Source organism: Pelophylax lessonae, assembly GCF_965119305.1.
Source record: "Pelophylax lessonae genome assembly, chromosome: 1".
NCBI lineage: Eukaryota > Metazoa > Chordata > Amphibia > Anura > Ranidae > Pelophylax > Pelophylax lessonae.
Genome location: NC_138768.1, coordinates 560,398,848 through 560,415,342, shown reverse-complemented (window position 1 = coordinate 560,415,342; position 16,495 = coordinate 560,398,848). Strand labels below are relative to the sequence as shown.

The window sequence follows — 16,495 nt, the reverse complement described above, 5'->3', positions numbered from 1 at the left end:
CCCCTCTCTCTCTCTCTCTCCCTCCCCCCCTCTCTCTCTCTCTCTCTCTCCCTCCCCCCCCCTCTCTCTCTCTCTCTCTCTCTCTCTCTCTCTCTCTCCTCCTCTCTCTCTCTCTCTCTCTCCCCTTCTCTCTCTTTCCTTTCACTCCCCTCCCCTGGACCTGGAAGCAAGCAGTGTGCTTCAGTGATATCCTGCATCCAGGGGCATCAGACAGCTATGGCATATACTGTACATAGTTACATTGGTCCACGCTGGACAAAAGTTACTACATGTAACTATGTAAAATATGCCATGCATGGAAATATTCTTTAAAACCATGTTTTCATTAAAGGTTTCAACATCAAATAAAAACTTTGCATGTTCATTGCGAATTAAACTGAGTAGATTTTTATGGGTTAGATTTTTTTGTTCACACTTGTCTTGCCTTTAATGATAATCTGATATCTAGTGGGTCATCCATATATATTTCTCTCGTTCATAGATGGACACAGTTCTCTCTGATTCATATCAGTAGGGTAATACTTCCCCCCTACAGGAGTAGGACACTAGGCAGAAAAAAGTTCTGGCTATGCCTATTGGCAGTCCTGGAGGGTACACCCTCTCTCTTCCTACATAGGATGTCAGTTTTTTTTTTCTGCCTAGTAAGGAGTAAGGGTAAGCCAGGTGTCAAAGGACGGAGGGTTGTCTGCTTTGGTAATATGATTTTTTTTTTTTCATCATATGAGAAAGTCGCGTATTGCGTGGTGTGAGTCTTCTTGGGCTCCCCCTCGCTCTTACTCAGTGGCTGGATGTTGCCTACCTTCAACGGGGGGGGGGGGGGGGGGTGATCAAAAGTTGGCCTTGAGTACTGTCAAGGGTCAGGTTTCGGCTTTGGTAATTTTTATGCCTGTGCTTAACTTTTTCTAGGGGATGCAACACTTAGTTCTTCCAGTACGACCTCCGTCGCCAACTGGGGATTTGGTTGGTGCAGTCAGTTCTTCCAGACTCTCCTTTGTGCATGTATCGAGGGTATCCTCCCCTGCTTACCTTATTGCAGAAGGTGGCCTTCTTGGTTGCTTTCACTCTGCACGCAGGGTGTCAGCACTGGCGACATTGTCCTGTCGTTCTCCCTATATGTTGTTTCATGGGGCCAGGTGGTACTTCGTCCGGATCCGTCCTTTCCTCCGAAGGTGGTTTCTAGTGTTCACTTGCACGAGGCCATTGTGTTGTCATCTTGTGACCCAAGCCCCCCTACGGAATGTGCGCTGCATACTCTGGAAGGAGTTCGGGCACTTGAGGGGTACTTGGCGACTACCTGAGTCTTCCCGTTGTCAGGTTCGCTCTCTGTGCTCACGGATGGCCCAAGGACAGGGTTGCCTGTGTCTGCTGGGACTATTTCCAGGTGAATCGGACAGTCGATGGTGCAGGCTTCTTCATTTATGGGTCAGGTCCTACCTTTCCCTGTTTTGGCGCTTTCTATTTGGGCGCCTAGTGCTTCCTGGGCTTTTTGCCATGCAGGCATCTATGCTTCAGGTTGCAAGACGACTACCTGGTCGTTTGTTCACACCTTTGCAACGTTTTATAAGGTGGATGTGCTGGCATCTGCAGATGCCTCTTTTCGGCCGCAAGGTTTTTTGCTGGCTGCTGTTTGGTGGGCTTTTGGCCTTCCTTGAGGGTGTTTACTGTTTGTTTTCAGGTGGGCCTCATCTTTTGTTTTGCTGAGTTCTATGTTACCTGGTCAGCTATGTTTGGCCTTGGGGACTCGTTCTTTTCTGCTGTTTTCACCTCTCATTTTATGGCACTGCTTTGGGATGTCCCTACTGATATGAATCAGAGAGAACTGCATCTGTCAATGAACAATAGAGAAAACTGGATTTTTGACTTTCCGTAAAATCCTTTTCTCTTAAGTTCATTGACGGACGCAGTACCCGCCCCTCTAAATTTGAGTTGGGTTGGTATTGCTTTCTGACACTGCTTTGATACAAAACTGACATCCTATGCTGGAAGAGAGAGGGTGTACCCTCTGGGACTGCCCATAGGCGTAGCCAGAACTTTTTTTCTGCCTAATGTTCTACTCCTGTAGGGGGCAGTATTACCCTATTGATATGAATAAGAGAGAACTGTGTCCGTCAATGAACTTAAGAGAAAAGGATTTTACAGTAAGTCAAAAATCCAGGTTTTTTTTTAAATTGTAGATAATGATTTGATAAATGTGTTTTTTTTCTATGCTTAGGTGGGGCACAAGAAGTAAAGCATCACCTCTTCTTCCATTCCTTGGACTGGAATGGGCTCCTGAGGCAAAAGGCAGAGTTTGTTCCACAGTTAGATGCTGAAGATGATACCAGCTATTTTGACAGTAAGAGTACAGTGAGGGTTTGTGATGTTAACATGTACATGTTGCACATACAAGTTATCATGTCTAGTAGTAACTTCTGCGATCATTCCTAGATTACCCAGATTTCTCTCCTGCATGACAAAACATCAAAACAAAAGTCTAAAATATTGCATTTCATTTGTCAGCTTTAAATGGACAGACTCCTGTTAATGTACTTTGGAATGGTAACCTATTTTTACCTTTTTAACTGTTAAAATGTATGGTGCCCTTGACTCTAAAATATTTAGGAATTTACAAATAACACCGTTTGGGGTCTTTGGCTGGCTTTAGCAAAATAGTTGTTGGGAGTTGGGTATTTCAAGTCGAGGCCTATAGTCATATCTAACTTTGTGGGCTTCCGGGTTGAATAAAACATTTTTCTAATTTAAATATTCTTAGATTACCTTACATGCACTGCATGTTTTACCTCTACTTCTAGTAAGGAAATATAAAACATAAATCTCAGCGCAGGTGCTCTATAACCGGTGAACCATCACTCTAAGTAGCTCACTTATACAGTAAAATGGTAGGAAGATCAATCAATGTAATATAGTTGATGTAAATGATCAATTAAAGGTGATGGTAGAAGTGAACCCAATAACAAATTGGGGATGGAAAGTGCAAACAGTGGTGAGTAATTAAATATAAAGTGTACAACATACACTGAAACAGACACTACGGCTAGTGTCTAAAAAATAGTGAAGAAAAACAAATAATTCCAAAAAGTGAAGGTGCCCTATGAAGAGTGAACCAATGTACTTCCTTATGTGAAACAAAAATAGTGACACAATGATACAGGTGAAAGATATCAAATGGTGATATACCAAAATCAAAAATGTAATAAAGCAGAAAAAATGTCCTCTGAAGAGTGAACCACTGTCAGCTCTTCAATAAAATTCCAGAAGTGCAAATTAACAAAGTGAACCATGCAATGCAAAATCAATAAAAAGTCCAAAAAATTCCCAAACAGAATAATAATCGGTGTAAGAACAAATAATTCCGGTGATTTCCCAGTGCGATTCTATTGGTGAGCTGAGGTATCCAAAGAAATGAGTGCAATGGCCGCTCACCTCCACTAACACTCTTAAGAGCGTTTCAGGTATTGCTTGTCAACCTGCAGACTTTTAAGGGTATCTCCTCCAGATCCTGGGGGTCTCGCAGTCCCAATCACCATACGAACTACAGATAGGGGATACTTGCTACCCGGGTAATGATGCTCATATGCCAAAACAATCAGGGAGAGGAACTCATGGTGTAGTATTTCATACAGTTTAATTAGGTGAATAAAAATTGCACTTACATCAAATCAAAACAAACAGCGCCTTCTATGTAATCTTTAAAATCGCCGATGCGGTCACAGCACTCGTTCTCACGAATAGCTTCCTACTTCCGGTCTCCGGTCGACTTTTTGGAATTATTTGTTTTTCTTCACTATTTTTTAGACCCTAGCCGTAGTGTCTGTTTCAGTGTATGTTGTACACTTTATATTTAATTACTCACCACTGTTTGCACTTTCCATCCCCAATTTGTTATTGGGTTCACTTCTACCATCACCTTTAATTGATCATTTACACCAACTATATTACATTGATTGATCTTCCTACCATTTTACTGTCTGAGTGAGCTACTTAGAGTGATGTTTCACCGGTTATAGAGCACCTGCGCTGATATTAGTTTTATATTTCCTTACTGTATGTGGTGACACTACATTATTGGCTGTAGGTCTCTGGTGCTCCATTCTTTCGGATCCCTTTTCCTCCAGGGGATCTGGTTCCTTTTTTCTTTTTGGCAGCGCATAGATCTATTTCTGACTTATTTTACCTCTACTTCGTTTTCCATTTTCTGATCCCAGTTAGGGCTGGTAAAGTGTAACCCTGCAGTGAATTTGGTAAATCTCATACAGCATATTTTTATTTTGACGCTTATCTGTAAATTTCCACTAAGCATAGGTGTTTTATTTCTGGTAGTTTGGTATGCCTTAGCAAGGAGAACTTGATTTCCTTATGTCCTATTGTAGCAGAAACACCATATTAAACAACTCCAGCCGCAGAAAACATTTTTAAGAAGTGCAGCACTAATATTCTTTTTTTTTTTTTTTTTTTTTTTTATTTATTATTTTCAAAAAGAAGAGAACATACAAATACATTTTACACAAGTAAAAACTTCAAATTTCCAGTAATATAACTTCTCCCTTCCCTAATTTCCCTCTATTAGCCCCCCCCCCCCACCGCTGCCACCCCCTTATCTATACTAGTTGTCTTTCTCTTTTTCTCCACTCCATTTAGTGTAATCTCTCGTTGTCTTAAACTCTCTCCAATTTTCCCATATATCACCCCACTCCTCTGCTTCATCTTCCTCCCAATCTCTCAGATATTCCAATGTTCTTATTCTCTTAACTCTTTGTACCCAATCTCCTGTGGTTGGGGCCTCTTCCTTTTGCCATTAATCCTTTTGCTGCATTCATCAGATGGGGTATTAATGTTGTTTTAGATCGCCTAACGGAATTTTTAATACCATGAAATAGGCAATACCAAGGATCTTCCGGGATTTCTATTTTCGTGATTGCAGCACTAATATTCTAATAGCAAAAGTTTCCTAGTCTAGTCCAGGTAATCCATGTAGCCTTTAATCCTTAGCTTAATTCAGCCGTGAAACACAAACCTGAAACTAACCACCTGTTGAAGGAACTTGTCTCTCCAGCCAGGTCCTTGTAAGCAGGGTGTCTGGTCTCCTCAACCCCTCCTCTGTAGTTTTTTTTTCTTTTCTCTGATGTCACTATATCAGCGCAGGCATGAGGCAAAAAGGAAAGGTTCGTCAGGAAAAGTAGACAGCACTCATTTCCTTTCCCATCACCACCCACTCTTCTTTTCTTGCTCCTCTCTGCACCTCTGTGTCTAAGCTCACAGCTTCAAAAGAGCTGAAGGAACAAGATTGCAGACAGAATAAAAAGTGTACAAAGTAGCTAGGGCACAGCAGCTGTAGATGGAGGGAGAGGAAGTGGTTGCATTGTTTGTTCTGTGCAGCCTGGGTCTTTCACCTTTGTTTAGTGACAACATGACAGAGGAATTAGGAGTAGACGAAGAGCGCTGAACTAACTAAATCTTCACAGTGAAAACAAGCTGCTACTGATAAACCAAGTGTATTAACCAGGTGCAAACAATACATGTGTGAACTACAGCAGTGCTCCTTTGGATACAAATTGTTACATAGGTGCAAACAGTTCATACATATTATACCAATACTGCATTAAAGCAAACTAGAAAATATAACCATAATGTAATATCACTAATCACTATACAAAAAAAAAAAAAGAAAAAAAAAAGTGAGCGACAGTCCTCCTAAAAGTCCTTAATGTGATAAAATATAAAATAAACGAATAGGTCATAAATGTGCTCCACCTTCAAAAGTGCTCTACTTATCAATTGAAATGAAATCCTCCATCCAGTGCACTCTCCTTTGGACAGCCTGGACTCACCAGAACAGATGGACCTATGGTAAATAACCACAGGTCAAAAACGCTTCAAAGTGCACATGACTTACTTGAAGGAATTCAAATATACTTGACTCATCAGAAAAGGGAACCTTGTCAACTGGTGTAGCGGTGGTACCTCACTTAGAATGTTTATGCTATGCACAGTATATGTGCCTAACCATTGAGGCACCTACAATTGTGAGTGCAATATTTTGTTCAAATAAAGGAAGAGTTTTCTTTTTATTTATTTTTTTATGTTTTACATGTTAAGTCCCCCTCTCTGTTGCTTTTTCTTATGACACATGACACAGGAGTCTTATAGGAGACGACAAGAAGGTGACTGCGTTGTGCTTTGCAGCCTGAATCCTATACCCTCCACTGTGACAGCAGTGCACAGAAGGGCTTGTATACAGACTGCAAAGGATTAGGGGAGGTATGGCTTGCCATACAGTGAGGAAGTTCTGTCAGTGTAGTGCATGGAGAGATATTTTGTATCTCCTGATCTATAAATAATAATGCCTTTGTTTGGTTGAAGAGGCACTGAGGTTGAGAACACTGAGTAATGTGTGTTGATTGCTGTTTTTCTTTTCCTACTATGCTCACTGTGTGTGTCCGTGTATGCACAGGGGGAGACAGGGGAGTTGTCTGCTCCCTTGTTATTGTTTAAACACACTTCCACATACCCAAGAGCCAGCTTAGGCTGGATTCTCACAAATGCATTTTTTCATGCTTTTTTGCGGTAATGCATTTAATTTTTTTAACATGGGTTCTTATGGAACACGTTCGCATCAATACATTTTTGTTCCTCTGCGTTTTTTGGAAAGGGTCGGGGACTTTTTTCCTGCAAAATGCATGTAATAGACCTGCATCCAAAATGCAAGTATTGCATTTTTACCGCGATTTTGCGGCAGTTTGCGTTTTTTCAAACTTTCGCATTTTCCAAAAAAAACATAACAAACGCAAAATGCGTATCGTGGCAAAATCCGGGTTAAAAAAACCGTGGAAAGCACAGCAAAAAGCACTACAGAAGTGCTCAAAAGTAACATGCCTAGGTGTGAATCAAGCCTTACAGACACAATCTGTTGGGCTCATAGCTCTAAATCACTGACAGAACTTCCTCACTGTATGGCAAGCCATACCTCCCCTAATACTTTGCAGTCTGTATACAAGCCCTTCTGTGTACTGCTGTCACAGTGGAGGGTATAGGATTCAGGCTGCAAAGCACAACGCAGTCACCTTCTTGACATCTCCTGTAAGACTCCTGTGTCATGTGTCATAAGAAAATGCAACAGACAGGGGGACTTATGTAAAACATTAAAAATAATTAAGGGAAAAAATTAAGGCTTGACATTTGTTTGTTCAGCTAGTGAATTGATTCCTCCGTCTACAAAAATGAGGTGGGTGGAGGAATTTCCCCGACCACTGTCAGAATAAACTGCTCCGTGGCTGCAGCTTGTTGGTTGTAGTCGCTGATTGTCAGAACATTTTCCAACACCTACCTTCTACAGAAGTCAATTAAAAAAATCCTAACTCCCGGTCCTTCTGCACACCATCCCATCGTGGACGACCGTGACATCTGCAGACCTGCCGGTGTGGTCTGGTCCCAAGCGTCCAGGATTCCCCCTTCTCCCTTTGCACCAGGTCTTCATTCACTTTGCATGGTCTTTGCGCCATACTTCATCATTTGGTTGGCAGGTCGGTGTTAAACCCCCCCAATTCCCATGAGGATTCAGTGTGGTATTGTAGCCTGCTTTTGTATATATCTTTTTATTCTCATTAACTGTTTTTTCCACAATAAACTACAGTCTTCAATCAATGGCATTTTTGACTGTTGTGGTTTTTAATTTTATTATCTAATCCATTGAGCGCTGTTCCCCCCAGGTTGCTTTTTTTCATGTCACATTCCTTACATGTCATTGAACAGCTGCACTGGCTTTGAATATTCCACATCATTTTTTGATCACCCTGCAGCATTGATTGATCTACATCTGGTAAAGCGCTTGAGGACTTTTGTCAAAAAATCCTCACTGCCTGCCTTATCCCTTTAACACCCAGCCCCAAGACCTCTACTGCTTCTCCATCCCACCAGAGAGCCTATTCAGGAAGGTCCTTGCCACCTCAGTCACGGCAGTGAACACCAGCATACCACTTTTTCTTATCACCACATTTCCCACCCGCTGTCACTACTATGCCTGTAAATACCCCTCCCCAAACTTCACCCTCCTCTCATACACACACTCCTCTCACCGCCATGCTTAAGCCCTCACTACCTTTTTATCCGGTCTCTTCCCCCACCACTAATTTAACATTTATTTTTATGTTAACATCCTCTACTTCTTCGGTGAATCAACCGCATTGTCTCTGTACATGGTATTTCATGTGTTTTTTAATTCTATTCTCTTGCACTGATTTTAGCACGCTCTGAACGCTATCATCATCTGGCCTCTGAAGAAGATGATGAAACAAATGATGAGGAGCCCTCTGTGGAAATTAGGCAATTTTCTTCTTGTTCTCATCGATTCAGCAAGGTACTTTTTAGCAATAATGTCCCTCATTGTACAAATGTCCACTTAAACAAAATGATACAGTCATATGTGATGACTGAATTGTAGTAGTGTGCCATAGTAGCATGTGTACAGGTGGGAAAAGATATTCGCTCAGTGAGTATAGGTAGAATTTCTAGCTGGAGTGAGGTAATAGCTACTTTGATTTACAATCCTGATTCCTAAACTTGTAGGTTTATGGCAGCTCAGAGCATCTTGCGACACAACTCAGTCTCAGCTTCTCGTCAACTGAAAGAAGCCATAGTGATGAAAAGGAAGAGCGAGGAGAGAAGTGGGACAGATTCATGTTAAGAGAAGATGAAAGCAATCAAATACACACTGAGACCAGGTAATTTTATATCTAAAATTCCTACCTGCACCTTAGTGTTTTTCACTTGCATAGGATGTACATAGATCATGTAGTTTCATAGTGTCACGTGTTGCGCTTTTATGCATACTGCTCCTGTGTCTGCAATTTCGATTTGTCTTGAAACATGAGGCATGTTGCATTACATTGTGCAGATAAATGCTTTGCCTCTGTTTGTAGTTTGAAGCATGACACTTCCTGTGAAGAAACTACATTTCCCATAATCTCTGGGGTCCCAATGGCTCAGAGCCATTGTCTCAGAAAAGGAGATTACAAGGTTTCCATTTAAACCGGTTCACCGCCACCAAAGCAAAAGGGGGCATCTGCTCCGTTTTAAATCTAAAGGTTTTCAACACCTTCCTCTGAGTACACAAGTTCCATATGAAATGTTTTTCTGGTCTTGCTTTCTTTTATCCAGTAGAATTTTTGTCTTCTGTGGCCATCGAGGATGCCTTTCTGCATGTCCCGATCTTCCCAGTGTATCAGTGCTACCTGCGTTTTTCTGTTGGCACACATTTTTTTCCCTTCCCCTTGGCCAGTGCACTAGAAGTTGGATCTTCAGCAGGGTGAAGACCAAGTGTTCTCACTCGGCTTCTCTCTCAGGGGATCCACATAGTGGTATATCTGGATGACCTTTTTCTGAGGAATAATGTTTGGTTAAGGCTCTGTCAGCCAACAGACTTTTCAGACATTACAGATATTTGGGTGGATCCTAAATGTCCAGAAATTAGTGCTGGAATCAGCCATGCCATATTTTGCCAAATTAAAGTCACAGCCAAAATAGCACGAATGAGAGTCCCTAAATGGAACTACTTACCCTAGTCGTTCCCCTATTAAGGAGGGCCTCGGACACATCTATCCACACGAAAGTAGGGAACAAGTCCAGTAAGCATTGGAGGGGTCTTAAGGGCATGTTAGTGTTTTTAATCCCTGCAGAGAAAGACGGCTGCAATGGGGAAGGTCTTTGTAGCTGTAGAGGCTCTGAAAGACCCAAACTAGGTGTAGCAGGTTGATCCTTTAGTTTAATTGTGTTTTATATTATATTAATAGAGCTGAAATTACCTTTGTTAATGCTAGAGTAGTAGCGAAGGACTGTGATTCCTCACCGGGTATAGATTAGAGTGACTCCACATCCGATATAGTCATTGTGACCCATGGCTTAGGAGCCACTAGGACTGTAAGTATATGGGCCATAGAATCTTTGTAGGATGTTGCGAGCATCCTCAGCATTTTGTGCAAGCCAAGAACTGGGTGAATTGGGCTACAGTCCTGCATGACTGTAATAGAGATTGCAGCTGACCAGGCAGGGGACTGGGCCCCACTTGCTAGGGAGGACTCTAATGATGAGTTAAACTTTAAGAGCAGAGGATATGTTGTGTTCAAAAGTTTGCATACCCTTGGCGAATTGGTAATATACAGTACCATTGTTAAAGAAAACATGAGTAAACAGGCAAAACGCATTTTTTTTTATTTCTTATGGTATTCATATTCTGTAACTGTAGGTCATAACAGAATGGCACAAATGAAATGACCCCTGTTAAAAGTTTGCGTACCCTTAGTTCTTAATACTGTGTATTGCCCCCTTTAGCATCAATGACAGTGTGCCATCCTTTGTAATTATTGTCTGAGACCCAGAGTTTTTGCAGGTGGTAAAGCTGCCCATTCAACTTGGCAAAATGCCTTCAGGTCATGCAGAGTCTTTGGTCATTTTGCATGACCTGCATGTTGGAGATCTTTTCAGAGTGGCTTGATGGTATAAAGATGTTGCAAAGTCAGAAGGTTTTTTTTTATCTTAATACATTCTATGCATGAAGATTAAAAAGCCTTCTGTGTGCAGCAGCTCCCCTAATACTTACCTGAGCCCCCTCTCGATCCAGCTATGTCCACGAATGCCTCGGCCCTCCGGGACTCTCCCTCCCGATTGGCTTGGCTGAGACACAGCAGTGGTGCTATAGGCTCTGTCAATCAAACTCAGTTAGCCAATGAGGAGAGGGGGTGTCTGCCCTCCCCTACCCTCTCTCCCCTGCCCTCCCCCCTCCCCTACCCTCTCTCCCCTGCCCTCCCCCCTCCCCTGCCCTCCCCCCTCCCCTACCCTCTCTCCCCTGCCCTCCCCCCTCTCCTCCCCTCTTCTCCCCTGCCCTCCCCCCTCTCCTCCCCTCTTCTCCCCTGCCCTGCCCTCTCTGCCCTGCCCTCCCCTCCCCGCTCTCTCCCCTCTCTGCTCTCTCCCCTCCCCTACCCCCTGTTAGCAGGTAGGAGTCAGATTGTCGGAGGTGACTGAGATCATTGTCTCCTTGACTCTTCCTTGAATGAAGTCCTATCTGGACTTTTTAGCAGTGGTATGGCAGTTCAGTTTACATTTTTGTTGCGTTAACTTTTTTGTTTTAACATAGTCCGTTATCGCCAGCCGTACGCATATATGCAACCTCTCGGCAGGTGGGCTTGTACACAGAGAGGCCACATTTATGGTCCCTATGTAAACACTTCACCTTTCTGTGAGCAAGCGCCCTGTGAGTGGGAGCTTTCCAAATGCTCACCTCACGGCATCTAGAAGCCGTGTTACAATTGTTTCTGTAACTCTTTTAGTGGTAGGTGAATGTAAGGTTTTCATTTTCTGTTCTATCTTCCCTCAGACTTAGGTCCTGGACTTCCTCTGGATCCTCCCATAACTCATGGTTAAGTGAGCGCAGTGCAAGCCCCTGCTTCCTGACCAGCACTTGCAGTCTGGATGCCATGCCAAAGTTTGCTTTCTCCTCTGAAGATGAGACCTCTGACCACAAATCAGAGAAGCCCACCCTCTCTGCAAAGGAGATGAAAGGGACATCTTCCAAGCACACATCTTTTTCTGGTAAGAATCGTTGCTAGAAACCAAATCGCTGAAAGGTGAGCTCCAGTAAAGATGTAAAATGTATCTTTGAGATGCTTACGTCTTATAAACACAGCCTACCTTATCTCAGGGTCTCTGTTTTGCATCTTGGTAGTTCACCCTACTCCCTTTGTGATCCAGTAACCCCTTTTTACTTTATTAGTACTGCAGTAGTGGATTTTTCACACATTCTCTGCAGTCTTTTTTTACCGTATTCTACATATCTGAATCCTGGTGTAACAGCTATTGCATTTCTCACTGGTACCAGCCAGATTCAAACCTGCCTTGGAAGCTTTAAAGTATAAGGCAAAACTTTTTTTTATTTTTTTCAGTTTTGGATAGAGTGGAGATGGATTAGAACACCTGTTTTTATTACTACCTCTGCCCCTATTAGGGAAATTCACCCTCTCTAACTGTCCTGTTTACCGTTGTCCTCAAAAATTAAAGTTACAAAAAAAACTAATTGTGGGGGCTGTCCCCAAAATAGCTATAGAGGGGGAATCAGTCCAATGGAGACATTAGATCTGGTGACTTGGCTCGCCCTAATGATTCCCTTAATTTGCAGGAATTTCCTCCTACATGATTTCCTCTTATAGCTACGGGACAGGAAGTGAAGGGAATTCTCCCCAATGGGACACAGCAAACAAAAACTAACAGGGGTTATGACCCTCCCTTACTCTATCTAAAGTAAAAAAAATTCTCATTCACACAGCATGGGCATTAGTATGGAGTAGTACCATGCAAGCAGATCCCAACCTCCCTCCTCATAGGAAGACTTATAAGTTAATTTATGTGTTCCAGTATTTTACACTGACTATGACAAATTATTTTTGTGTCTTAAAATTATATTTCAGAAATTGTCAGCCTTAGCCGAACACGTCTGCGCAGTAATAGCACTGGTGCCAAGAATTCTACCACACCTAACCTGGATCTGGGTTCAAGTCGCCGACTGCGGAGTCATAGAGAGAGAACTGAAACACAAAAATCTACCCCAGGCAGCCGTGTTCCCAAGTCTGCATCTGTTTCTGCTCTGTCACTGATTATTACTTCTGGTGAGACACTTAAACAATATTCTAACAATTCCTATACAAATTTTATGCATTATCTACTATCATTGCTAGTCTGTTATTTGGCATGTCTGTTTAAATGGCAATAAGCTTTCTATCTAGTGAGGTAATAGTGAATAATAATAATAAAAAATGTCAAACTGCAAAAATAAGAATTCCTGATATAAATCATTTGTAGATAATCCTCAAACTAATAATAAAGATTCATTTAACATATATGTGCTATATACGCAGTGCACAGTGTAAACAGGATAAGCAGAGAAAATGCACATATAAAAAAGAAAAAACGGTGAATAACACTTTGATACTATCCCATTTTGTGGAGATTTGTAAAGTACAGTGTAAAGATGGTGAACACCATAAGGGCTCTTTCACACACTGTGTCCGTCAAACGGACTCTGCTTTTCTCAGCGGGGGATCGATCCGCCGATCCCCGCTGAGCAGGAGAATGACAGCTGTTCTCTGCACTGTGTGCGGAGACACAGCTGCCACAGCCCCATACATCTCTATGGGGGAATCGGATGGAAACGGACCGTCGGTCCGTTCTCATCCGATCCCATCCGCTGGACAGATGGAAAATAGGGTTTCCATCCGTTCAGATTTGACCGATCGGATGTCAGCGTGTCGACATGTCTCCGCTGACATCCGATGCCCCATAGGGATGCATGGGGGGACCGTTCAGATCCGCCAAAAAAACGAACAGGCGGATCTGAACGGTCCGCCTCTGTGAAAGGGGCCTTAAAAACAGTTTATATATATAAAGTGCTGGGATCCGGTTATATTCAAAACAGTAGTGAAAAGCCAGTGCTCTATCCCAAGGACAATCCACCACTGTGTGCAATGGCCGCTCACCTTAAAACAAAGAATAATGCGCTTCAATAGAGTCAACCAGTTCTCCTATGTTGAATGTTACTCTGTAACAGGTGATTTGGGGCTCGCACATGGAATAAAAGTAAGGATCTTCATATTGTAGTATAATCCGTTTTATTAAAGCAATGTAGTCACAGTTAAAATTAGAGCCCTTGGAAAAAAAAAAAAACGTGTCAGTGACACAACACGTCGGGTGGAGACGGATGAGGTCACTTCCGATCATGGCCGAGACTGGAAGTTCAGATATGTTAAAGCTGTATCATCGTGTGACCCCTTGGTTACAATCTGCTGCATGCATTGCCATAATTTTAACTGTAAGTGATTACATTGTTTTAATAAAATTGCTGTGGACATTTGTAAAGTGTTGTGGTGTTCACAGTTTTTTCTTATTTATATGTGCATTTTCTGTGCTGATCCTGTTTACACTGTCCAATGTGTGTATATTCACACATACCGGTATATGTTAAATGGATCTTTAATTTTTAGTTTGATTATTTACAAATTATTTATGATATTAGGAATTCTTATGTTTGACATTTGTTGTTAATATTCACTTTATTACCTCACCAGATTGAGCACCTTCCCATTTATCTGTATTTTGGTTTATAGTTATGTGGTTACACTATAGGGTTTGGCTGCCCTCTCTTTAATTGACTTATCACTGCAATTTTTTATGGTACATAGTTTATTCACGTTTCTTTATCACACTCAATTGGTAGCGCATTAATATTTCAGACCACTTTCTGTCTGCCCTAAAATAAAATTACCAAGATAAGAATAGCATTTTTTAATATCCATGGTCAACACAAAGACCTGTTAAAAAAAAAAAAGAAACATAGGTAGCTACTCACTGGGAACCTCTTAGCTAAAATGCTTATTTAACGTGTTCTCAGGCAAAAATGTTATGGTAATTTTTTTACACATATCTAAATGATCCATTGATTTTTCTGTTGGAGAATATGTACTCGACAAAAAAGAAAACTATAACCCAGAAATTTTTCTTTCTGAATTGCATTAAAGTTTAAGTAGGTAAAATAATCAAAAACATATGCAGTACATCTTTGCAATACATGCACATAAATGGGAGTGAGGAAGTGCACAGGGCTGGGTTCATTATACCTTGGGCATGAGAAGGTGACCTGCAAGTGGGGATGGGGAACTAATGGAGCTTTTCCACTGCATGGAACCGAACGGTTCGGCTCGCTTTTGTGCTTTTCCACTGCTGGTACCGCATGGTATAGTGTAGGTACGGTACGGCGGCGCTTTTCCACTGCATGGAACCGAACGGTACGGCTCTCAAAAACAGTACCTACTCGATTGTGGTTCCAAGAGGTACCATAACCGGTACCATATCCCACAATCCTTTGCATGCAGTCACTACTAGCCACTGATTGGTCAGAGAATCCCACCCACCCTGTTGTTATCCCACCCACTTAACTTTAGTACTATTTTAGTGGAAAAGCAAACCATACCGTACCGTACCGTACCGAACCATTCCAACACCGTACCATGCGGTACCAGCAGTGGAAAAGCAAACAGGGCCAAGCAGGGCCGGGTAGAGCCGAGCCGGTACTTGCAGTGGAAAAGTGCCATAAATGGGAATGAGGGAGTGCACAGGGCTGGGCATGAGAAGGTGACCTGCAAGTAGGGAACTAAATGGGAGTGAGGGAGTGCACAGGGCAGGGTTCATTATACTTTGGAAATGGGGAGGTGACCTGCAAGCAGAGATGGTGAAGTAAATAGGAGTAAGGGAGTGCACAGGGATGGGTTTATTATACTTTGGGCTTAAGACGGTGACCTGCAAGTAGGGATGGGAAAGTAAATGGGAGGGAGGGAGGAAGGATTATACCTTGGGGATGGAGAGGTGAACCTGCAAGTGGGAATTGAGAAGTAAATGGGAATGAGGGAGAGCACAGGGGGCAGCATTCATTATACTTTGTGGATGAGCTGGTGACCTACAAGTGGGGATGGGGAAGTAAATGGGAGTGGGGGAACGCACAGGGCAGGGTGCATTATACTTTGGGGCTAGGGAGGTAAATGGGAGTGCACAGTTCAGAGAATTGGACGGTCTGGGGAGGCTGTTATATTATATTTTTTACTGCTACCTTGCTGGGGGGGGGACTCATCACATCCAGACATACACAAATCTGACAGAGGAGTTCCTCTTCTGTGGTTTGCAGGGCATTGCTCCAGAACTCCCAGGCAGACTGAGGGAGCCTGCGTCTCTCAGTCAATACAGCTTGCTGATAAAGTCAGGGAGCTAAGGCTTGGGCTTTAACAGACAGGCGGAGCTCTGAGGAAAGCAGAAGTTCAGAAATTTGAAGTAAAAAAAACAGTGATTAACATTAGGGCTGATCTACTAAAGGAGTAAAGCATGATCACTTTGCAATGTGGATTTTCGCTTCGTAAATAAGGGGATGGTAAGTGAAAATTTCCCATTATTGTGCAAATGAACAATGAAAAAAATGGGTTTGCTTGCAAATGATTGGATGGTTGAAATAATCAGTTTCACCTCATTTGCTAAGCTTAGTAAAAATTCACTTTTTAAAGTAAACTTTTTCTACTCCTTTTAGTAAATCAACCCCATTTTGAAGAAAATGACCCTCCAACACTGCAAACCATCAATCCTTAAATGTAGGAAAATATATTCAGTGTTTTTCTAATTTAGGATTATCCAGTTATTTCTTGTACCGGCAATCTGGGAAAATGTGTGTTATCAGTAAGGGCCCTTTCACACTGCTCTGTAGCAGTGATTATTCTGTGTTTCAGTTGTGTTTCTGGTGTGTTTTTGGGTTGTTTGCACCTGTGAAAAATGGACATGTGACTCAAAAATGCAAATAACAGTGCGTTTTTACTGCGATTTTCATTCCTTTCAATGGAAAGCTGCATTTTTGGTGCTGTTTTCGAAACTGTACCAAAGATGCAGCATGCAGGACTTTTCAAAACACACCGCACATGTA

General features: G+C 42.2%; 1 protein-coding gene across 10 annotated transcripts in view; it reads left to right on the top strand.

The window, feature by feature from the left end:
* MAST3 (microtubule associated serine/threonine kinase 3) overlaps positions 1-16,495 on the top strand; it is a 365,799-nt gene that overhangs the window by 318,378 nt on the left and 30,926 nt on the right. For all 10 annotated transcript variants that reach the window (XM_082260641.1, XM_082260640.1, XM_082260635.1 and 7 more), the window contains 5 exons: positions 2,213-2,335; positions 8,241-8,353; positions 8,563-8,717; positions 11,366-11,580; positions 12,453-12,650. In XM_082260641.1, coding sequence (XP_082116767.1) covers positions 2,213-2,335; positions 8,241-8,353; positions 8,563-8,717; positions 11,366-11,580; positions 12,453-12,650 — 804 coding nt within the window. The remainder of the gene's footprint in view (positions 1-2,212; positions 2,336-8,240; positions 8,354-8,562; positions 8,718-11,365; positions 11,581-12,452; positions 12,651-16,495) is intronic.